General features: G+C 46.2%; 1 protein-coding gene across 4 annotated transcripts in view; it reads right to left on the bottom strand.

The window, feature by feature from the left end:
* adgb (androglobin) overlaps positions 1 to 24,614 on the bottom strand; it is a 60,649-nt gene that overhangs the window by 7,605 nt on the left and 28,430 nt on the right. For 2 of the 4 annotated variants that reach the window (XM_060042471.1, XM_060042472.1), the window contains exons 18-30: positions 23,898 to 24,006; positions 23,448 to 23,586; positions 19,731 to 19,845; positions 18,920 to 19,081; positions 18,534 to 18,672; positions 18,057 to 18,191; positions 13,815 to 13,908; positions 12,175 to 12,309; positions 11,177 to 11,330; positions 10,532 to 10,719; positions 9,494 to 9,660; positions 7,427 to 7,599; positions 4,737 to 4,845 (exon numbers count right to left, since the gene is read on the bottom strand). In XM_060042471.1, the coding sequence (XP_059898454.1) occupies positions 4,737 to 4,845; positions 7,427 to 7,599; positions 9,494 to 9,660; positions 10,532 to 10,719; positions 11,177 to 11,330; positions 12,175 to 12,309; positions 13,815 to 13,908; positions 18,057 to 18,191; positions 18,534 to 18,672; positions 18,920 to 19,081; positions 19,731 to 19,845; positions 23,448 to 23,586; positions 23,898 to 24,006 (1,819 nt within the window). The remainder of the gene's footprint in view (positions 1 to 4,736; positions 4,846 to 7,426; positions 7,600 to 9,493; positions 9,661 to 10,531; positions 10,720 to 11,176; positions 11,331 to 12,174; positions 12,310 to 13,814; positions 13,909 to 18,056; positions 18,192 to 18,533; positions 18,673 to 18,919; positions 19,082 to 19,730; positions 19,846 to 23,447; positions 23,587 to 23,897; positions 24,007 to 24,614) is intronic. The other 2 variants (XM_060042474.1, XM_060042473.1) reach the window with 2 other exon arrangements.

Raw genomic sequence — 24,614 nt, 5'->3', positions numbered from 1 at the left:
TTTTATATCTTCCCAACAGACAGATTGAAAAGTGTGAGCAATAAAGTCTAAATTGAACTGCACACAGCATGACATAAAGGATGCCTGCATGCAGAATTGACCCATAGCCATTTAATGCTTCTCCCCAGTAGCATTTTTACTTCCACATTCCCTTTATCACACTGTGCAACCAAACTCAATTAAATTAAAACCCTTTTCCTTGGACTACATTTCCAATAGAAAAATACGCTTTGTGGATGATGATTTTTCTCTCTATCTCTCTCTCTCTGTCTGTCTCTCTGTCTCTGTCTCTGTCTCTCTCTCTCTCTCTCTCTCTCTCCTCTCTCTCTCTCTCTCTCTCTCTCTCTCTCTCTCTCTCTCCAAAACTTTCCCACCATCTATCGCACATGATTGTTTCATTACAGTGTGGAAGCACAAACACCACAATATGCACAGTCAACATAAAAACGAATCACGCCCCAAATAAGCTGCTCACACTCCACTGAACAGATATAGAGGGGTGAGCAGCGTGGTGGGATGGTGTGTGTGCATACTAGATGGCACTGTTGCACCGTGCAGCCGTCTGCCCCCTGCCTGAGCGCCATTAAAGCGCTGTTCTGATACAGAGAGGCATGATAATCCATCATTTAACCCCCACCCCCATCAGTATGCCTCTAGCTCCGAGCCCCCCCCCCCCCCCCCCCCCCCACCCACCCACTACCCCACGAGCAGAACCCCCGTTTGAGTCACTCCGTATACACTCAGCATCGCCGTCATGCCAAATCAGGCCGCGATGCCATGCGGTCATGTGGCACAAACTCAAATACGGGATTCGAACTGTCAACCTACTGCCGTTGCACATTTTGTGTAGTGTTGAGTGGCTGTTAACACAGGAACACTTTTACGCTCTGGTTTCAACCCACTGGCCATGAATACTAAAACAGATAGGGTTGTTCCCCACCACAACCACTACTATGGGGATCAGACAAATCTTTCCATCGTGAGAGCAGAGTAGGAAGACTAGGGTCGAAAAAAGATAAGGGAGCACAACCGTGTCCAGATGTGTGCACAGCTGTATATGTGTTTCTGGCAGCTGGACCCCACAGCACAGGCTTAGATACTCCAGGTCTTCTTGGTTCTTCTTAGTAAGCTTTCTATGTAAGCTTGAAAGGAGCGCACGCACACAAAACAGCCCGTCCGTCGCAAAGGACAGCTTGTTAAAGAGGGAATTGACACTTCGCATGGCATCTTTTAGACGTGTGTGTTTGTGTGGCATGCATGCTGCATGATCAAGGGCGCAGCATCACCATGGAGAATGGGAGAGAGGGAGGGAGAGAGAGTGAGAGAAAAAGAGAGAGAGATAGGAGGAAGAGGGAGGAAGACGACGGACAGGGAGGCAGAGAGAGAGAGAGAGAGAGAGAGAGGACAGGAGGACGAGAAAGAGAGAGTTAAACTGGGCGAAATTAATTCACTTTCCTGCTGAGATATTTCCCAGGGCACCGGGGGGCAACAGGCATCTTCATTTGACTTCCCATTGACCCACTTTCTACAGCCTATAGGAAGAGCAAGGCAGGAGGGATGTGGACAATTGCCTCGACAGTAACATACTGAACGTGCAAGCTAATTTTCTCTCTCTCTCCTATGTTTGAAAGAGTGAGAGAGAAAATGAGCTTGCACGTTCAGTATGTTTCTGTCGAGGCAATTTTCCTCATCCCTCCTGCTTTGTTCTCATAGAGTGAGAGAATCTCTCTCTCTCTCTCTATCTCTAACACACACATATACACACACACACACACACACACACACACACACACACACACACACACACACACACACACACACACACACACACACACACACACACACACACACACACACACACACACAGATTAGCCAAAGCAGGCTATATATTTCCAATTAATACATGATCCTGCCTTGCTTTGGACTCACCACAGTAAGCATATAATTGACTATCTGATTTGTTTGGTGTTAATAAGTGACGAGTAATGTCTATATTTTTCTATAAAACAGCGTGGGATGTCTGGCACATGGGAGTCCATATAGACAAGGATGAATAGAGAGAGAGAGAGAGAGAGAGAGAGAGAGAGAGAGAGAGAGAGAGAGAGAGAGAGAGAGAGAGAGAGAGAGAGCACATCACGGTTCCCTTGTCAATTGAATGAGTAAACAGAGCCATAGTTGTCAGCAGCAGCAGCAGGAGACAGGAAAGACAATAGAGAGATCCTAATGACGCTAAGGGCCGCCCCCTTTGGCCCATCACACGCTATCATTGTCCTCGATGACCGCCACCTCCTAACGCCTCATCCATGCACTTACCCGCTCTCAATCCATTCACCTCTTCGACCGTTTTTTAAGAAGCCCTCACCCATTTCAAAGACCCTCCCCTTGCCCCAAAAAAAGTCTTTACAATTGATGCAATTTGTGCAGCACGATAAAAGTGGCACCAAAGCAGAGGAAATGGTAGTGGTGGTTGTAGTGATGGTGGTGGTGGTGGTGGAGGAGGAGGCGATGGTGGTGCAGAAGAGGAGCCGCTCTCCATCACTCCAGCAGGAGAAGTGGCACTCTGACCTGCCAAAGCAGCTGTATTCATGTGGCTTTCATCAGGGGCTTGTGATCACAGAGCTAGACGTGGCTAGAGGAAGCACGGGATGCAACAATGTGTGCATCCACACGCGTTACCGTCTGTGGAATATCGGTCCCATCTCACACGAATAGAATGGGAAAGTTAAGGGAATATTTGTTTTCTGTCAACCTGTTTAACAATAACATGTACGGTGATATATGATATATGTGGCGGAATTGGAGAATAGTGGATTTTTTAAGGCCTTTATGTCAATAAAGAAATATATTATTGTTATGGAACAATAAGGAATTCATTCTCAAAATGGTGTACCACTGTATAAAGCAGTGTGCCAGTGTTGCTTCTAGTAATGGAATATAGTGAATATTACGATTTTTCCTCAACTAGAATTATTAGATGCGACAGCCTCTGGCTACATTGTGTCTTCAAGCTGATAATGTTTTTTTTTAGCAATTTCAAATTCAAGATAAGCCTATTATCGCATTGTTATGTTCTGCCAACGGTACTCGCCAGTAAGCTGGCAAAGCAGGCAGCAAACAACCCTTCCCCAACATGGATGAAGAGAGAGAAAGCCGTGATTTTTGTGTTGGGTATTTTTCCTGCCACAGGCCATCAATACCTGGACATCATTTAAACAATTCTGACCCTACTTGGTTATAAAACAATTACACTAATGGGGAAAGGGTACCTGAGGCGTGGGCCAAGAAATTAACAACAGAAACTAAACAAAACAATCATTTAAACATAATTTAGTGGAACAAGAAGTGGACCATTTCAGCGGAACGTTATTGATAAAAAAGCATGGTGTTATTGATGATAATATAAATAAACAATCATATAAATGACTGTGTTAAGTATAGAGGTGGGCAACCCTGAGAATACGAGATAGAGAAACTAGCTAAGATAAGAGGCACTTGATTAATCCTTAGAAGGGAAACTAGAAGCCACACACATAAATGAAACATGAAGAACAAGCACGACAGACAAACAGAATGGTGTTGGGTGTGGTCACGGTTATGGGTGTGGTCACGGTTATGGGTGTGGTCACGGTTATGGGTGTGGTCATGGTTATGGGTGTGGCCTTGGTTATGGGTGTGGCCATGGTTATGGGTGTGGCCACGGTTATGGTTATGGGTGTGGTCACGGTTATGGGTGTGGTCATGGTTATGGGTGTGGTCACGGTTATGGGTGTGGTCACGGTTATGGGTGTGGTCACGGTTATGGGTGTGGTCACGGTTATGGGTGTGGTCATGGTTATGGGTGTGGTCATGGTTATGGGTGTGGCCATGGTTATGGGTGTGGCCACGGTTATGGTTATGGGTGTGGTCACGGTTATGGGTGTGGTCATGTTTATGGGTGTGGTCATGGTTATGGGTGTGGTCATGGTTATGGGTGTGGCCATGGTTATGGGTGTGGCCACGGTTATGGTTATGGGTGTGGTCACGGTTATGGGTGTGGTCACGGTTATGGGTGTGGTCATGGTTATGGGTGTGGTCATGGTTATGGGTGTGGTCATGGTTGTGGGTGTGGTCACGGTTATGGGTGTGGTCATGGTTATGGGTGTGGTCACGGTTATGGGTGTGGTCACGGTTATGGGTGTGGTCACGGTTATGGGTGTGGTCACGGTTATGGGTGTGGTCATGGTTATGGGTGTGGCCTTGGTTATGGGTGTGGCCATGGTTATGGGTGTGGCCACGGTTATGGTTATGGGTGTGGTCACGGTTATGGGTGTGGTCATGTTTATGGGTGTGGTCATGGTTATGGGTGTGGTCATGGTTATGGGTGTGGCCATGGTTATGGGTGTGGCCACGGTTATGGTTATGGGTGTGGTCACGGTTATGGGTGTGGTCACGGTTATGGGTGTGGTCATGGTTATGGGTGTGGTCATGGTTATGGGTGTGGTCATGGTTGTGGGTGTGGTCACGGTTATGGGTGTGGTCATGGTTATGGGTGTGGTCATGGTTATGGGTGTGGTCATGGTTGTGGGTGTGGTCCCGGTTATGGGTGTGGTCACGCTGTGGGGTTGTGGTCATGAGATGGGTTGTGGTCTTGCTGTTTTGTGGGTGCGTGTGGCTGGGGTAAGGGTCTGTTCACGGTGTAGGCGTGTGGTGCTTGTTATAGAGGAGGTAGTAGGGTGAGTGATGGGATGGGGCCGTACCTGCTGCTTCGTTCTCCAGGTTCCTGAGCGTCTGGACGAAGGCCAGCTGGGAGTCATCCAGGGTCCAGCTCTTATAAAGCACTTCCACTTGCACCGTGTATTTATGGGCCTATAGGGACAGAGCAAAGCATCAGCCATGTTCAACAGACTCTCCGGTCCGGGGATGAATTGATACGATGACGACTCAATGGAAACACAGTGCAGGAATTTGAGAAAGGGGACACTATATAATAAGAATTGTCTTTTTCTTGTACAAATGATCATTTGCCAGAATGATAATATTCTCTCCTTATGATTTAAAAGTGCAGTATATGGAATTGAGTGGCGTCAAGCGGAACAGACTTGGCAGAAATGGAATATTATGTTTGTGAGTATGTTTGAATGAGTGTATAATCCCACAAAAATAGGAATAGTTTTGTTTACGTTATCTTAAAATTAGCCTTTGATATCTACAAAGGCTCTTCCATTTAGCCTGACAAACGGTTCTAGAGAGGGCGCATTTATTTTAACAATCATAATTGCTATCTTATGGTTGATCTTTTGGTTTGCTTCAATTTGGTTGGCTGCAATCTGCAACCTCACCACAAGAGGTCACTAAATCCTACACACTACACCTTTAAGCAATGAGTCTGTGAAAACACCTCGTCAAATTGCATGGAACGAGCGCTACCATTTCATCGCAATGAGACATACCAAGTGCTAGTACCAAGTATAATTTGCGGTGTGAAACGGTGCACTAGTCAAACGTGACACTGAAAGAAACACATAGAGAACTATACCTCTTTATCTGATTGAGGGCTGAGACAAATGCAAATACAGGAGTTATAGAATAGTACACATAAAAATCAAACACAACACAATCTCCTGTGGGTCCAGTAGCGCGGAACAAATAACGATGAACAAAAAAAACTGGTGTCGATTCACGCCAGGGAGCTACAGGAGGGAGCTATTTTGGTTATTTTCTTCTGGCCTCTTCGACTCAAGTGAAGATTTGTGTTTGTATTTTTCTGCAGCGGCACACAAAGAGAGCTAGGGGCAAGGGGGCTTGTTGGCCAGGACTGGAGAAGGGGGTGGCAACACCCACATCCTTCTAGCCACCACATTCCAGCTACCCTTCAACACACCATACCGGTGGATTATACAACTGATAGGAGTTCAGCAGAGGATAGTATCACAAGGGTCAATCTCACTTTTTAAAGCAGTTCCTTGAACGAAAACCGGATCCCTTTACGAGAGAGGACAGAAGACAAGGAGTCTGGCGTGGAAATCATTGGTTTGTGAGTTATTGGATTTTTCTGAGTGACCTGTGTCTATAATCCGTCTCGTTTTCGTTATGTTTTACCCACGTAGAATCAAGGATCCAGCCGTGATCATTCACGGCTGTATCAATATGTGCGGTGCATGCCCGTATACGGACATAGCAGGGCTTTGATGGTTGACTGGGCTAATCCCTGCATCGTGTTAATCCTGATTGATACCTCTTGATTCCGCCTGCCCCCAGTTCTGATCCAGGAACATTAAACATGATCGATTGCGGTGATGTCTCATTGCTATGGATGACATCGCCTTTTGGTTTTCTTCTGCTGGTTTGTACCCTTGGGTTTCTAAAACTGAGGACATTCTAAGATGTAATTATATTATGTATTATGAATGGATACAAGCGGCTTTAATCTAACCGAAACACCTCAGGTTTATTCCAACAGTATGAACTTTGTTCTTTTCTAAACTGTAGATTGCAATTGGGTTCTATGACATTTAAAATATAAACAAGATAACATTCATCCTATGGATTTCAAGCATGAATCATTAGCGTAACATCGATGAGTTAGTGTGTCATTGGTTAGCATAGCGTCGATTACGTTATAGGGCATGTGAACAAAATCAGGAAAAATCTCAAAAGTTTGCTTAGGCTCCATTGTCGAGATATGGTGAGGTGTCTTTGTGTCTTGTGTGTGTGTGTGTGTGTGTGTGTGTGTGTGTGTGTGTGTGTGTGTGTGTGTGTGTGTGTGTGTTTCATTGTATGAATGAGCAGGCAGCAACTTCGTCAACACCTGCCTGTCCTGTCAGGAGAATGAAGAGGACAACGGCATCCATCATGGGGAAACGACGTGTCGGCTGACAAGCCGTTTTAAGACAGATATGATAACATGCCCAACCCCCTTCTCTCTTGGGGAATGCATGTTTGTGTTGGTATACACCGGTGTGTGGGCCTGTGCTTGTGAATGAATATATGTGTATGTATAGATGTAGATATGTGTATGCATAGATGCATTGATGTGTATGTATGTATGTATGTATGTATTTATGTGTATGTATGTATTTACGTGTATTTATAGATGTATAGATGTGTATGTATGTATGCATGTATGTGCCTGCGTGCGTGTGTCTGTGTGCCGGTGTGTCTGGGTCTGTGTGTGTGTGTGTGCAGGTGATTTTTGGAAGTGTTTGCGCCGAAGGCAAAGAGAAATAGACGTGTTAACAAGGGGCGGTGAACCGCAGGACGTGATCGAAAATCAAGGGGGCAGAGAGAGAAAGGGGGAGAGAGAGAGAGAGAGAGGGGGAGAGAGAGGGAGAGGTGGGGAGAGGGAGAGGGGGGGGAGAAAGAGGAGTGGGATTTAGAATAAACTTGCATAGGTTGTATTTTCTGCAAGTGTGTATGAGGTGGATGGAGAAGAAAGAAACACTCATACGTCTGGTGCTACCGTCGTCTCCGAGGGAGTCAGACTGGGGTCCGCTCGGGGCTCTCCTCCCTGGGTAGAGTCAGGTTCCTCGCTCCTCTTCTGCTCCTTCAGGCCTGCGGACCCATCCTCCTCCTCCTTGTTTTGATCCACGGCGGTGCTCGGGGAACAGGGGGCCGTGGCTGCTGGTGTAGTAGAGCAACACAACACAGTGAACACGATGCCTGAACGGGACTGAGACGCAGCTTGAATACTGAACAGGCTGCTGGCTGGCTGTTAGAGGAAGCTGAGACTACCGAGGTACCCCCCCCCCCCCCCCTCCTACCTGCAACCCCTTTCAGCTCTGGTGCTCTGACTAAATAGCTAACTTAGCAATTCACTAATGGGGGGGGGGGGGGGGGGAGGTGCCTTCCTCGATAATCATTAGAGGTTTCACAACGTTGAATTAATTAAATCATATCGGCAGCATTAAATCCACACTGAATTTCCCTTCTGTGGCTATGTGTTATATCGAACAGTTGGCCGTTCAGCATCTGTGTGTATGTGTTTCGTTTGTTAAGGATGTCTGAGGAAGGGTGGGGAGTGTGTGTGTGTGTGTGGGGGGGGGGGGGACAGATATTTTCCTTAGTCATCCAGGACTTTTGCAATAGACGCTGTCGTTCGATATAAAGATTTTGTCCTCATGTTCCCTTCTTCGCTCATAATCCCATCGCAAAAGGTTCACCCTGCGGCCAAGAAGGAGCGGATGTGTGTGTGTGTGTGTGGGGGGGGGCCCATCCTGAAGTTAAGCAGTGTTGTGCTCTGAAGTAACAGGCGAGGCGGCCCAGATGAATTTGTAGCCCACATACCCCATGATCGAGTGACAGTCTTGGCTTGGTGCCTGTGTGACAGACTGTGTATGGTTCCCAAGGAAGATGCAACATAAACATAATAAGGCCTTTTGAGGTCTACAGCCAAGAGGGACGGGGGGGGTTGAGAATGAGCCCTGTGTAGGAAGGCTTCCAGTCTATACTTGGATCAACCAGACCCACCCGGTTTTGTTTCCTGTGGCGATAAGCGGTAGTTGGTCCTATAGATCCCAACGGTGTCGCCACCGACATCCAGTCCGTCACATTGGTAATGCTGCAAATGTTTTCATCCGTGGGCCATAGGCTCAATCCCCAGTGTTTTACATCATGTGGCGATAGATGCGGACATAACAGATATTTTCTTGCATGAAAATCTTCGAGATTGCCACTTTAAGGACCACTTTAGGGTTACAGTTGGCTACCATGACAACTGTGTTTGCATACCGAGCACCGATAACACAATAGTCGTATCTAACTACTTCTGGAGAAGTAACTCTTTTCTAAAACCTTCAGCCAAGTGAACTTCCACCGCCCGATTTCAGGTTTCATTTAATTATCTTCTGACCTTTTCACTTTTCACACGCTTTTCACACGTCTATTGGGTTTCGAGCATGTGGAGCAACACACTGGGGTGGACATGGTTTCCTGACGGGCTGATAGCTTCAGACATCCGGGCGCTCTGATTGGCTCCACAGGGATGAACTCCTGCCGGTTGTAATGAGCGGGGCGAGCATATTGGTGCACGGGAAGCAGCTCCAGACGGGAGTCCTGCTGCTGTTTGCATTGCTGCTTTAACGCGTGGGCGGAGTGATTGAACACGTTTCTGTCGCACAGATTTTAGAGTGGGTCTCACTACACAACATGGCAGATATAGTCGTGTGTGTGTGTGTGTGTGTGTGTGTGTGTGTGTGTGTGTGTGTGTGTGTGTGTGTGTGTGTGGGCTAGCGTGCGTGCTTGTGTGTGTGCATGTTTGTGTGTTTGTGTGTATGTGTGCGTGCATGCAAGTGTTAGGTACAATTTGGAGAGAGATCACATGAGCATGTACAGCTGGTCGGGTTTCTTTTTTTCGGAACACACATATACACACACCTTCATTTATATTTCATAAATTCCAAAGACTGGACGCTTTCCCTCAAATACTATCTAAAAGGAGGATATAGCACTTGGTAGCCAACAGCCTCACTACACTACACAACACTGAAGTGTTGAGTAGTGTTCTGTAGTACCATACCTTGATCGGACAGGAAGTGGAAGATGGGGATGAGGGAGTGACCCTTGCCGTTGGCGCCGGCGACCTCCTTCTCGTGGTCCAGGACGGAGAGGCGGATCAGGACGTCGGGATTGGAGGAGCGAAAGTGGACCGTGGCCACGATGTCCGCCTTCACCCTGACGGAGTACCTGTAAGAAGGGATCGGGTCGGGGAGATGGCAATTGCATGTCAGCGTTTTTGGCTCCATTTTGCACAGAAGCTCCATATCATCAATGGCGGACTAAACAGGTCGAAGAGTATGACCGTTGCGGTCTGTGGGGACCTGCGGAATAAGTGATTTTTGCAGATATTTTGATCGACAGTGACTTGCAGTGAATTCATATACATGTCATTAAGGAGCAGGTGGGGGTGAGGCCTATTTTCCCATTCATGTAACAGATGGTTATGTTAATGCTGACATGGTATCTTCCAGATTCCCCGGTAGACTCTGCCAGTCGGGACACCTGGGATCAGGAGAGCACCTTTAATGTAAGGAAATTAGCTAGTAGATCATTTGGGTACAATGCATCTCTTCTCTTGTGTGGGATTCATGATTTTTTATATGGTCCCTGACAAATAAATGTCGTAAACAGTTTAACATCCCCCTCTCGCTAGATGCGTCTCTCGCATTATATGGGACTGTGCTATAAATGAAAATAAAATAAAAAATGGTCCATATACATTTGTCTGGTGAAAATGATTCTTCAGATCGGACATACAATCATATTGTTCGGCACTTTAAGACTTTATTGGTCTCTTAGGTTGCTTCCAAATGAGTCTCGTCGTATCACACATCATAGGAAAACTATGCTGATCCTGCACTATGAATCACGGTAAAAACATCACGATTAATTATAAGAGTCCTGGTAAAACATGACAATACTTCCCCTCACACAAAAAAACAATAAACGTCAATGTATCCATGAATGATGGAGATCATGTTTCCCCTTTCCTGAACCATGTCATCAACCAACCGCAAAAGCGGCTCAGAATAATTGCCCGTCGCCTTCCCATGCTCACCGGCATACGGTATGTTTGTTGTTGGGTATGTAGTAATCCCTGAATTCCTTCACAGAGAAGCTGCATGGCGGAGCGCCTCCAGCCAGCTCCGGGAGGGGCTCTCTGGAGCCAATCAGGCGTAGCGTCACCTTGGCGCCCAGGGGTGGGGACTGAGGGGTGTAAGCCTCGACTAGAAAGGTATAGCCGAGCTGGGGGGAAGGACACAATCAAAACGACTAATGCAACCTCTGCCTTACTCCAGTGGTGTCACTCAACGACGAGTGATTGTCAGCTGTGTATTATTATCATCATCATCATCATCATCATATATTTTTATAAAGAATTATTATGATAAATGACTGACTCGTTATTATGAATGATAATTTGTATGTGATTATGTTTGATATTGAAGAACAATTGGGAAAGTTTAGAAGTAGTAGTCGTGGAAGTATTATTGGCCAATGATATAACGTTCATTTTCGGCCAATCACATTTAAATCAATGTTCTGTGAACATCTGAACCGAACATATGAACCGTAATCATCATCATCAACATCATCCTCATCATTCATATGGCTGCCACTGATGAGGTAAGAGTCTTTAAGTGTTAACACTGTCATCAGTCATCAGAGAGCTGGGATTTGTTTTGGTATGGGTCTCCCCCACCTTGTTGGGCCGGTACACACAGGGGACTAGCCTCCCCAGAGCCTGCGGCAGCTCCTCCAGGGTATCGTTGTTGATGACATGGAGCTGACAGCAGGGGACAGGAGAGAACACCTTGGCTGACAGCAGCATGTCTCTGGGCACCAGGAGCACCTCTCTGGAACCACAGGAGGACAGGATGAAGGGGAACGGGCGACAAACAAGTGGTGGTGAAATACTGGCTAATTAAAGTGGCCATCTCGCTATCTCCACGGAAATAAATGTCTGGTAAGGGAGTGTTTCCGAATGAGGTCACACATTGATGATTGAGCATGTGGCCCACTGAGGAATGTCCTTGCATTTGCAGTCTTATTAATGTTACAAACTGGGTGTGGGTGGCAACACTGTTTGGTGTCGCCAAAGAGAACAGAATGGAAATCTTCGAGATTGCCAATTTAAGTAATTAAAGCATCGTTCTATCATTAAGGTTGGGGCCCTTTTGGTTGTGCCTGCGACTAGGCCGCTAAACAATATATCAATCTTATAGACCCCCATTATTTGACTTTAATGTTTGGTCACCAGCACTGATTATGGTTTCAGTTTTGTAATGTTGATGTTTACACCAAATAACCTGCACATACATTAGGTATATTCATTTTCATTTTCATTCGACCTAGTAAAACTTGGCTAAACAAGATCTTTAACTTAAGGGACTGCTACTGATTTATACATACAAAGTTGATTTTTGGTTAGGGTTAGTGTGGTTGATGGAAAAATTATATTCTTTCATAACGTTTAATGATTCGATTTGGCTTTCAAAAAGCATCGTAACGCCTTATAAAACCTAAGCAAACCATTTGATCTGAACATCTGACCCCTAACCAGATTGCATCCCAGTGTGGTCCTTCATTAGTTTGTTGAGGGTCCTATAATAATAATAATAATAAATGAAATTTATTTAGCGCTTAATATGGTACTCTAAGACGCTTAAAAACGCTTTATAGTGTATAGCAAGCACCCACCTGAACACCAGCAACCATGAGCTGAGCGTCTCTTGCACTAATGGCAAAGTGTAGTCAGAGAAGGCCATCCTGCTACTCTCGTCCTGCTGGCAGGGGTAGAGCCCTGCTATCGTTGCCGGGTGAGCCAGGATGGAACTGTGTGGCAGAGAGACAGAGACAGACAGAGAGAGAGAGACAGAGACAGAGAGAAAGGTAGAGCGAGAGACAGACAGAGATAGAGACCGAGAGAGAGAGAGCGAGCGACAGAGACACATTTACATTTACATTCAGGGCAATTAGCAAACGCTTTTATCCAAAGCGACTCACAATAAGTACATTTGTCATAAGAAGGGGCAACAATATATCGCTGTCGGTACAGTAGGGATGTTCATAGAACCAAGTGCAAAGAAGAGACAGAGACAGAAACAAAGAGAGAGAGAGAGAGAGAGAGAGAGAGAGAGAGAGAGAGAGAGAGAGAGAGAGAGAGAGAGAGAGAGAGAGAGAGAGAGAGAGAGAGAGAGAGAGAGAATATAGAGAAGATGGAGAGAGGGAGGCAGAGAGAGGGAGAGGAAGCGAGGTAGAGGATGTGGAGGAGTTTAGGTATGAGAGGGGAGTGCAGTTGAATGCAATATTGACCAACAAGTAGTGACCTTTTCCTTTTGCTGAAGAGTGGCTGTGCTACACATTATTGCTGTGGCACAAGAATAGCCCCAACAGAAAAACAAAACAATAAATTGTGGATTTATTGACAAAAATATAACAATAAGAATACTGCAAGATGATTCAGATATAAGAGATTTGGAACCTCACTAATTTACCAATATGCATGATGATAAAAACATCTTGACAATACGTTGCACTTCGTTGTTTTCGTCCCTTTTCTATGTTTCTGCTATTCTATATTTATTCGGTTTCACCTAACCCTTCTCTTGTAGTCAAAAAAACAATCTGTCATCAGTCACCCCATCACTTGAACTCCACCTACAGGTTTCACCCTTCAAAAAGAGTCTCTCTATTTCTGCAATATCTCCTTAGTTATTACATTAATTCTGACGGAGCAAGACCCTCGCAACAGAGATTGGAGAGAATCTTTTTTTGAATGAAACCAAGGGTCGCTTCTGTCAATGAGCTTGACATGAGTACAAAGGCGGTGCGCACACACACAGACAAACACACTTGCCCAATGAAACACACGCACAACAGCCTTGAAAAAAAATGAAACACACACACACACAGTACACGGCACTACTTCCTATGGCGGCGGGTCGCTGGGCAGCCGCCACTAGCCGGTTGGAGGGAGGAGAGGATCAACAGCAGATGGTACTATGGGGTGAAGCGTGGCGCACAATGTGGAAAAATGCTCCCTGCCTGGTCGCCACAGGACACAGCCTGAAGAGAGAGCTCAGCCTGGGCACGCGGCAATGGCAAGAGGCAGATGCCAGGCGGCGGCAGCACATGGCTCTCGACAAGGCGCCGGACAGGGACGTGCATGTCGGTCCCGCACGCTGGAGGTCTGCTGGATCTAACCGGCCTTTCGTGTGTGTTGGTGTTTTTTGATGTTTTATTTTGTTTGCTATGCTTTGTTTTGTAGTACAGTGGTTTGGGACGTATACCGTTATAATTGATTATTAATTAATTATTTTTATTCATGCATTACTTACCACAGCAAGATGGAGGAATGCTTCTCTGGGTCAGATTCAACGCTAGGCCACATGTCTGCTAGAGTCTTGGACGCAGTGAGATTCTCTTTGGTTCCTGGGCAAGATGACCCATCGCGCACACACACACACACACACACACACACACACACACACACACACACACACACACACACACACACACACACACACACACACACACACACACACACACACACACACACACAAATTAGACATGCACGCAAAGACACATGGTACAAGCACAGACGTTCCATCAAAGGAACGAGACACCACACCTTGAGCACCTGATTACATTTGACATAGTTCAAGGGGCGCCTGGTTCAGACGGGCATGTGTTGAAATTGAATTTATGCTTCTCATTTTGGTGAGAAGCGACCAACGGAGGGTGTTCACACCTTGACATTACCTCATGACACTCATCCCAGCAGGCAGCTCCAGTGATGACAGAGTGTTTCATGAAAGATGCAGTACCCAGGGTGGAGGTGAGGCCATGCGCACGTGTGTGTGTGTGTGTGTGTGTGTGTGTGTGTGTGTGTGTGTGTGTGTGTGTGTGTGTGTGTGTGTGTGTGTGTGTGTGTGTGTGTGTGTGTGTGTGTGTGTGTGTGCACCTTTGTGTGCATGTGCATAGTACAAGAAAACGGACTGGTTATCCTCAGCTGCACAGAAAAAACGCACGGGTCACTCATTCCTATTCATCAGGCATCTATCTACACACCTACTTACCAACTTCCTGCCACACCACCAACCTATATGCATATACATTAAACAAACACAGGTGTCCTGTATATAGAGCTTTTAAAAGACAGCGAAATCCCTTTGCATAGTGAGTGTGTGTATTGTATATGTACGGGGCAGGTATGACACCTCATCCACATAGTCAGGTACATACCACCTCCCTACCCCACCCACCTATGTACAAGCCCAGCAAACTTCACTTTACTCCCCGGCTCTTCCTCTCCCTTCCTCTGCAACTTCCTCTGGCCACTTCTCAGAATCAATAGCGTCATTATGGCGGGACGTGGATAATGCCAGCGATGAGTAAGATGATGAGCTGCCATTGCCTCTCTAATACGTCAAGCAACTCTTGGCACACTTTGTAACATGCCGACGTTGGCTGGGAAAGGGGATGTTTGCTGTTTATTTGTTTTGTCAACTCAAATAGGACAGGCATCCTGATATGATTGCTTTATTTATATATCTTTTCGCAAATGGCTTTTTCAAAATGTTTCAGACGGTGATTGGTCGTTCTTTTAGTCTTTAAGTGCTTCCTTCAGAGCCCTTTTACTACTCTGAGTAAACAAATCCCTGTAGAGAGAAGGTGTCAATTACGGGCTCATTTCCTGACATTGTGTGTGTTTGTGTGTGTGTGTGTGTGTGTGTGTGTGTGTGTGTGTGTGTGTGTGTGTGTGTGTGTGTGTGTGTGTGTGTGTGTGTGTGTGTGTGTGTGTGTGTGTGTGTGTGTGTGTTTGACGACAAAATTCTTCTTCATACCATGTTCAATACATTTGCACAATAATTATAATCGTGCATTCATCTTGCACGCCTGCCACTTTCTCTGTCTCACACACTGACCAAGGTACTTGCTTGTTATCCTTAGAGCCTTTTAAGTATCCATTTGGAGTATGATTCAAATGTTTATCTCTTGCTGCAAATTGAGTTTCCTTTGCGAGACAATCAAACATGAAATTTGCCAAATTAACTGAACTTTTACAAAACAAACACTTGATTGTGTTAGCAATCCAAGTCGTTTGTGTGTGTGTGTGGGTGTGTGTGTGTGTCTTAGCCATGTTCGCTATGTGCCTGTCCATATGTGTGACCTACAGTGAAACATGTAGGGGCCAATGGCGTCATGTGTTCCAGTCAGCCGGCACAGAACACAGCAAGCCCTGGGCCCTGGAAAACAAATTGAGAATGGCAGCCCTTGTTTCTCATCTCTGGCGCGATGCTCAGTCAGCCACTGGGGGAGCCACCGCCACAGAGAGCAGATATTAAAGCTGGGGTGGGCAATTTGAAGCAGCCAACCAGAGTAAAATTGATTTTAATCAATCCGACTGAAAGAATCTCCACCCCTCCTTTCAGACCTCCCTCTAAATCCACTCCCCAAAAACACATGACAAACTCGCTAGTTTTAGCAATTGGTCTGCTTAGTCTTGTTGAAGCCTCTGGCAATGCGCAGTGAGGGAACGGCTGGAGCGAGCGCAGGCGTCCGGGTAGTTGGAAAGGGAGACCATGAACAAGCTTATTACAGGCCTCTGACAGATACAGACACCATCAGATAACATCAGATACACAGCAACCATCTACCATTCAATGATCTCTTTTGGGTCAGAGCATTTACATTTATTGAATATTGTCGGGATGTAAATGGAATATCATCAAATACAACACAAGGGTTGTCCTCCTTCATAGCCTAGCTTTCACAAAGAAAAATAAATCGAATTTCTAAACAAAAATGCTACTGAGAGAATCAAGAGCATTCCACAGATTGATAATTTACGTGTTTCGGCAGGTTATGAGTAACTCTGATTCCGAGAACACATACACATAAATTCATAGAATCCGCCTCGATTCTAGTGTGAGGGTAAACAATCACCCTCAGAATCTCTAACTCTATGCTCCGATACATTTATGGATTCTCCATCTGCTGTACTCAGCCACTGGGGTTCTTGCTGGTTAAAACTGTGAATCTGTGTGTGTGTGTGTGTGTGTGTGTGTGTGTGTGTGTGTGTGTGTGTGTGTGTGTGTGTGTGTGTGTGTGTGTGTGTGTGTTGTCCCCTGACTCCACGCCACCCCCTCACCTGTCACGATGTATTAAGTAAGATTGGCAGGCTCATCGATAAGCATTCGTCCCATTGGCCAGCGGCTCAACGTAAAGGAAGGAGGAACACAAAGCAGGACAAGGCTTAGGGTGCTGGGTGTGTGTGTGTGTGTGTGTGTGTGTGTGTGTGTGTGTGTGTGTGTGTGTGTGTGTGTGTGTGTGTGTGTGTGTGTGTGTGTGTGTGTGTGTGTGTGTGTGTGTGTGTGTGTGAACATGCATTTACTTAAGCAGTCCACTTTACTCTTTTTTTTGTAGACCTCAGTGACGACCCTCATCAGGGCTCTTTAGGCCTTCATAACTTGGCAGACACACCACCCTCACTTCACATCACCGTCTCACAGAGAATGCCTCCCTTTGCTGTCCACACATAGGTAAATATCAACAACAAACCCATGATGTCTGGTGTGTACTTGTATGAATGAAGTTGAGACAGCGAATACCATGCAATATTAGGATCCTGTAGTGTATTTTACTTTAAATAATCCACAACAAATGTCAGAGGAACCATCAGATTACTAATTAACTAAAGCTGCTGTACGTACGATTTGAGAGTTGGAAATAGCGAGCAAAAAGGAGCCGAAGAAAAAACAATTTTGAACTAAATTACCAAAGGAACTTTTTCTGCTCCCTCTCTCCTTACATGTGGTGCATTTCATGCACCTGTGATGACACACAAATTGAATTCCCTGAACCAATCAGGGAAGAGGGGATTTTAGACCTGATTAGTCTGTCAAAAAAATGTTAATTGGCTCCTCAAATAACCGCTCTTAAATCTTCCCTACAGTACCTTTAGCTTTAATATGACGCAATTGCCTTTATTATCTCACTTAGAAAGTTCAGGGAATTGTAAACCGTGATGCAGCATATATATATTTTTTATCAAAGAGAATATCATTTTATGCTTGTTACCAAATTAATCGTCAGAATAGCAAATTACATAAATGTCATCCGAGGCTTATATTTCTAAAGAGAACAGTAAGCAGCTCATATTTACTTGTACTGCAGCTGAACTTGATAGCAGTCTGAAATACTACGTAAAAAGATAAGTACAACTAAAGTTCCCTGACGTCACACGGCCCAAAATGCTATCTTTTCTGGGAAGTTTCGAAACACAGCCTTATGACTGGTGAGATAGCATCTGGAAACACTTTCCTTAAATAAAGCCTTCCTTTCATAGCCCACATCAAGATCTAGCAATACTCGCTACGGTCAGCCTCGTATATTAGCTATCATTCAACGTTTCAGCATTTCCATATGAAAAGGGGTTAATGATATAATCCCCCCTTTCCATTACACACAATTATTTTGCTTTGCAATGGATTCAGATTGGCCCCCACCCGCAATGCATGGCTCCATAGAAAAGCTTCCGGATGCAGCAAGGCCTGTTTTACCCAATGTGTGTTTACCTGGTTTGGAGGCTTTAAGGACCCCCCTCGTCAACACTCCTTTGAAGCCTGCTTGGAGGATGGTGACCGCGTGGGTCTCCCTGTCTGTGGGCTGTCTGTCCTGCCAGCCCTCTGGGGGTCCAGCTACCGCCTCCGCTATACAAACACACAAATACACCACACACACACGTACATGTGCACACACACACACACACACACACACACACACACACACACACACACACACACACATGTACACATGAACAAGCGCACACACATACAAACCCACATTAAACGCACAAGCACAAACACACACACACACACACGCACACACACTCATCACCTGCAGGGCTGTCATACACTGTTTGCATACATAGTTCTGCAGTGTTGTGGGAGGGGATGTGAGAATGTCAAAACAGACGCAGCACAATACACAACGAGACGGTTCAAATGATCACACACGCACACACAAACACAGAGACACGTGTATCTCCCTACATGCCGTTGAGTGCTTAGTGATGTCGGCGCTGAAGAGCAGGGGGTCGGCTGTGAGCGCCTGCACGGCAAAGCCTTCCTCTGGCGTCAGCTTCCTGCCCAGGGCCTGAGACAGCATGGTGTACACTGCACTGTTGAACACCTACACACACATATGCAGACACAAGCCAGGCAATGTGCAAAGCATTGCGTTAGAAATCGATTTCTTCTTCCTGTGTTTTTTGTGTGCGTGTGTGTCTGTGTTTGTGTGTGTGTGTGTGTGTGTGTGTGTGTGTGTGTGTGTGTGTGTGTGTGTGCGTGTGTGTGGGTGTGTGTGTGTGTGTGTTTCAGTGAACGGGCGTCCTTGCGTGTGTGTGTGAGTGTGTGAGCCACCGGTCCTACGGCCCTACCTGCCGGTGCGTCCTTCCCTCCAGGTCGGAGCAGCAGGTCTGTGGACAGCAGGCCTCCTCCAGGGCCGTCCTGAGTGCCGTCTGCTCCCGGCTGAAGCCCAGCACCAGGCTGGCCAGAGCCCTTAGCATGGACGCGGCCTGCTCTCTGAAACGCACACTCTCCTGGACCACAGAGGGGGGGGGGGGAACACAAAGGAGAGGAAATCATTGTATGGTCCCAGCTTCACGTGTCTCGAGTGGCAACCACTCCCCACAGAAAACCTTATTCCCCAACAAAGCCTGTTTCAACCGGATCCCTGTGTGTTGTAGCCCGACATCGCCTGACCAACAGCCTGCCTAATAGTCTGGAACCTTATGTCATTTTCGATTTACCAAGGGGCACTATCAACAGGCACAGAACAAAATGCCTCTGGGCACAATTGGTTAGACCTTCAACTGATCACAGCTGTGACCAAAAGATGTGAGGCATCAGCGACAGCCATCTTGGTTACCCATCAACTGTGCTCTCAGAGGGCGTTCCCTCTGTTCAGTCATCCTATCAAACCCGCCCGGTATGAAGTGAGCGGTTGGGTTTGTCCCGATCTAGGCCCCAGTCTGACGTCTGACCGTCAGGGGGGCCAGACGCATAGGCCAAGGCAAATACAACATGAGCTTCTCTTCCGCTTCGTTTGGTTCAAAGGCTACGCGTGTTGCGCAAGAAGCAACCACATCGGCATCAGCACAACCCGGCATTGATACATCCCTGCTCGTCTGAGATGGTGACGCTGAGGTAAGGGAAAGAAAAGAAAACACAATCGTTGGGGCGACTGACCTGCGCTAGGTGGGGCAAGACGGCCTCCTCATCCCCGAACACAAAGGGAGCCAAGCTGTACAGGTGGACGTGGTAGCCCAACGCTGCCCTGACGTGGACGCTCAGCGTGTGGCGTCTGGAGAGAGAAGAGAGGAGAACATGCAGGTTAACATCACCACATACTGGCTTCTCACACATGGAATACTTTGGCCGTTCCTCGGTCTGCAATGAGCAGACTTTTCCTTACAGCTCTCTGTCGCCATTTAATTTTTACAGCCAAGCCACTTGTTTGTCACCATAGCAACCTGCACTTACCTTGCGATCGCAAGCATAAACACTTTTGCATTCTGCGTTTATAATTGGTGCGATGCATTATGTGTTGAAATGTATTTTTGTTGAATGTGTGCGTAGATGCACTTGTGGTGCACGGTGTGAGTCATATGGGTTTAACGTGTGTGTGTTTATGCACACGTGTGTAAACATGTTTGTGTTTTAGTGCATATATGTGTAATGTGCGTGGGTTGTAAATGTGTATGTTTTGTACATGTGTGCGCGTGTGTGTCTGCGCGTGCATGTGTGTGTATGAGAAGTCTGCAAGCACAATGTTCCTGACAGCCAAGCTACCCCACTCCACCGGCCATTATACCGCTTGAGATAACTCCGCCATCATAGAGACAAATGGATGATGGCACTTAAAGCAGAGGGGGTCTGATGCCGTGGAGGAAACACAAACCCAAGAAAATCCTCGCATTGTTTTAAAAAAAAAACAACGAGAGGGACAAGTGAGTAGAATCTCGTAACAATGAGGAAAATTGAAGAGTGGAGGAAAACAACATTATCATCCCACGGTGGGGCGGATGGAAAGAGAGGAGCCAGCGAAGGAGAGAAGATAAGAAACACAGGCACCAGAGAGCAAAGAGAGAGAGAGAGAGAGAGAGAGAGAGAGAGAGAGAGAGAGACAGACAGACAGACAGACAGAGAGAGAGAGAGACAGAGAGAGAGAGAGAGACAGAGAGAGAGAGAGAGAGAGAGAGAGAGAGAGAGAGAGAGAGAGAGAGAGAGAGAGAAAGCGACTGCAGCACAAAAGCATTTTCAAATCCCATTTTTGTATGTCTATTCCGCGGGGCCCCACGGCATGATAAGCTAAGTGCTATGTGTGTGATTACGGCTCTGTGGTAATTGCACTGCCAGGTACCTCTGCCTGACCCCAGAAACTAGGCCCCCGTCTGCTTCTAGGTCAGCAGCCATTAATAGAGACTAGGACATGAGAAGCACTTTTTCTCCTGCTCCTCCGAGCGTCTCAGCCACGCCGACGACTCCTGCTTGATCTTTGCTGTGAGGGCTCCAGCACAGAGAGGGTTTGGGCTCTGTAAGTCAACACTGCACCGAGAGGCTTTTTATCTACATTCAGTGAGCCACGATAACGGGTTCCCCCATGGGAAGATAAGTATGGGTTTCAATGGTCTTAGTGTAAGTATGGGAGCTCATAGTCCAAAAACTCATTGGGGATAACATATTGGTTATCGTACCTTTACTTGCGACTTGATGCGCAGTAAGTGGACAGTGGACACTTCAGCCTAGAATTCTAGAAGTAGAATAGCTAATTTCATGCTTCCTATTTTAGGACAGATTGATGGAAGGAGCCTCTGTGGGAAGTTGTACAGTGGAACAGAGGCAAGTGGAAGTGAGAACCGGAAGTAGGGCAGGACTCTCTCTCTCTCTCTCTCTCTCTCTCTCTCTCTCTCTCTCTCTCTCTCTCTCTCTCTCTCTCTCTCTCTCTCTCTCTCTCTCTCTCTCTCTCTCTCTCTCTCTCTCTCTCTCTCTCTCTCTCTCTCTCTCTCTCTCTCTCTCTCCTGGACACCGCTACTAAGATTAACCCCTCCCCTCAATGGAGCTCCATACATTCACAAGCACCAAAAATATGAACAAATACTTTCCATTTATCTATTATGACAGCCGTCGAGCTCGGATGCAATTGCTTTCTAAGAAACGAAGTTGCGTGTTGGAATACAATTAACTAAATAATTAGGTTCAAGGTCTCCTCCATGGTCGTTCTGAGACATTTAGAGCTGCTTTGTCAATGCATTTGGTAAGTGGACTGCTCTTTACGTGTGCTGGTAGCAATGGCAACCGAGTAGGTGTTACATAATTACAACAAAAATGATGTTGTCATCGTCCACAACCAGTCAAGTATCCCCTGATGAGGTTCCATGAAGGGTTGATTATGATATTGTACGTGAATTGTGTTTAGTTGTTTACGCTGTAAATGTAAAACTATAGGTCACTTGCACGTTAAGGTGCTTTTACAATGAATGCAATTGTTCGCTTCTGCATTTTTCCCACATCGATAAAATCATTTAAATCACAGAGCTGAAAAGGTACACATACGTCGGGATTACCGTTTTTCAAGAAAGGAACATTTATTTTAATCGCAAGATCATTTAGGCGGCCCTATCCTGTGAATAAATGATCTTATTGCATCCAGAGTGGTAAAGGACATTATCAGACCTAAATTATCGCTTTATCTTATATGTATTGATCAATAATCTTGAGAGCAGTCGGCGCCACAAGCCAATGTTTAAGGGCACTGCGGTAGTTGAATATAGGTTGCTTTTGATAACATGACCAACTTTCTCCAGAAGAGTGATAGACTACTTTTAGTTATCGAACATGTACAAAACCTCAAACCTAATGTCTCCAAAACATGGATAAATTAAGGAAGGCACACCCACTTATCATTGCCACCCTTAACCGTAAACTGACATTCACTATGCTACATTACACTTGGATTAAAAGGTCAATATAATTCAATATAATTGAATCCTCTAAATACATAGGATATAGGGTTAAATGTGATAGGATTAGGGTTAAAGGACGGAGCATAAACTCGCCTTCACTGGCTGTATAAGCCGTGTCCGAGAGGGTGTTAAGCTTCCAGGACACTTATATATAACGCCACGGTGTGTGTGTGTGGATGTGTGGAACTCCCTCTGGCCAGCGGTTGATTTTGATGTCCGCCTTTGAGAGAGGGTTAAGCCTCTCGGACACTTCCAGTACAACGGCAAGATGCCTAGCGCACTTCATATGCACATCGCTCATTCTAACGCTCAAACACAGCGACAGAACTCAAAAAGATTCACAATTGGGTCATCGCCATGGGGGGTAACACGCCCCCCCTCTCTCCTTCCTAGAACTCTTAGCCCAAAACATAGCAATTTCAAAGTGATCACATTCAAGCTGAACAGGGGGTTCAGTTACACTTTCTTCGAAAGTGGAATGAATTAAAAACCGCAGTCTCTCAAGAGCCTTTTCTCCGTTCCGGGCTAGTGTGAAAACACAGCGGGCTTCTTGGAAGCGGAGCCACTCCCATGTAGATATAAAGGGCTCATTTTAAGGTCACCCAAACACACTGCTTATTTTAATGGGATTATACTTTAGTTAAAACATGCATCTACCAAGCCTGTCCGCTACATGCCCCTCAATTCTACCCACTGCCTCTTTAAGGGTTTGTATTCTCTGGTAAGTAGAACAACGCCAACCAGTGTTGATTTTGGAACCCACACCATTTTCTAGTGACCTTAGACATATAGTCACATAACGTTATTAAGAGTGCAACCAATAGTCGACTGTCGACTGCCCTGGTGTGTGTGTGTGAGTGTGAGTGTGAGTGTGAGTGTGTGTGTGTGTGTGTGTGTGTGTGTGTGTGTGTGTGTGTGTGTCGAGGTGTGAGAACCCTACCCGGGGGGCAGTGAGAGCACGGCAGCCCGGCAGGAAGTGGTCCTGATGATTAGGAGGGGGGACTGCGACTCCAGGGTCCTCCAGGAGTGGGGCTGGACCTGGAGGACCCCCGCCCTGGAACCCACAGACACCTCCCTCTCTGCAGAGAGAGAGAGAGAGAGAGAGAGAGAGAGAGAGAGAGAGAGAGAGAGAGTGAGAAAAGTGAGAAAGCAGCGCACACGCAAAGCACTGCATCATGGGAGTTGAGCAGCTTCATGACATTCTGCGCTCGCTCTACAATGTGGCCAAGGTCACAAAAGAGGTACTTCTGAAAGCGTGTTTTTTATCTTGCTTGCTTGCATCTCAATCTGTTCATTTGTCCGATAGCTTTTTTTTTGTCCGCGGAAGTAAGTGCGTGTGTGCGTGCGTGTGTGTGCGTGCGTGTGTGTGCGTGCGTGCGTGAATCCTTACTCTCCTCTGTCGTCTCTCCCCAGTTCAGCAGAGCAGAAAAGCTGAGGAGGATCCTGGAAGGTTGCAGGCTGTCCACGTACAGGTAGTGAAAGCCCCTTTTTACTGGACCCTGGGGAATACACACACACACACACACACACACACACACACACACACACACACACACACACATCAGCCCTGCATGCAAGACAGAGACACACATGTTCATGTGCATAAGCAAAGAGAAGAGAAGAGAATAAGAAAAGGAGGGCTATATAACTCTATAATAAATCATATATAGAAATATAAAATAGGAAAGTGCATTTAAGATGCATTAGAGGTAGTAAGTAAGTGCCTCAAAGCATCGCCCAGTGAGTGTCAGGTAAGAAACAAAGCAAGGAAGGGAGCCTTCCTGATACAAAAGGCTTTTCACACATGTATGTTTGGGTGGGCTGTGCATCCATGGGTGCACACACACACACACACACACACACACACACACACACACACACACACACACACACACACACACACACACACACACACACACACACACACACACACACGCACACACACACATCACATGCACACTCCAGCAATCTAGTAACTGAACTCTTTGAAGTAGAAACTTCTGAAGTATTTTGAAGCAGTACGGCAATGAGTGAGCGAAAACATTTTGTCTGCAGCATGACAAAGACATGGCCTCCATTTAGGTTAGATCGTCATCATTAGTTCCTT

This window comes from Gadus macrocephalus, chromosome 21 (assembly GCF_031168955.1).
Source record: "Gadus macrocephalus chromosome 21, ASM3116895v1".
In the NCBI taxonomy this organism is placed as follows: domain Eukaryota; kingdom Metazoa; phylum Chordata; class Actinopteri; order Gadiformes; family Gadidae; genus Gadus; species Gadus macrocephalus.
This window is presented reverse-complemented; position numbering and strand designations above follow the sequence as displayed.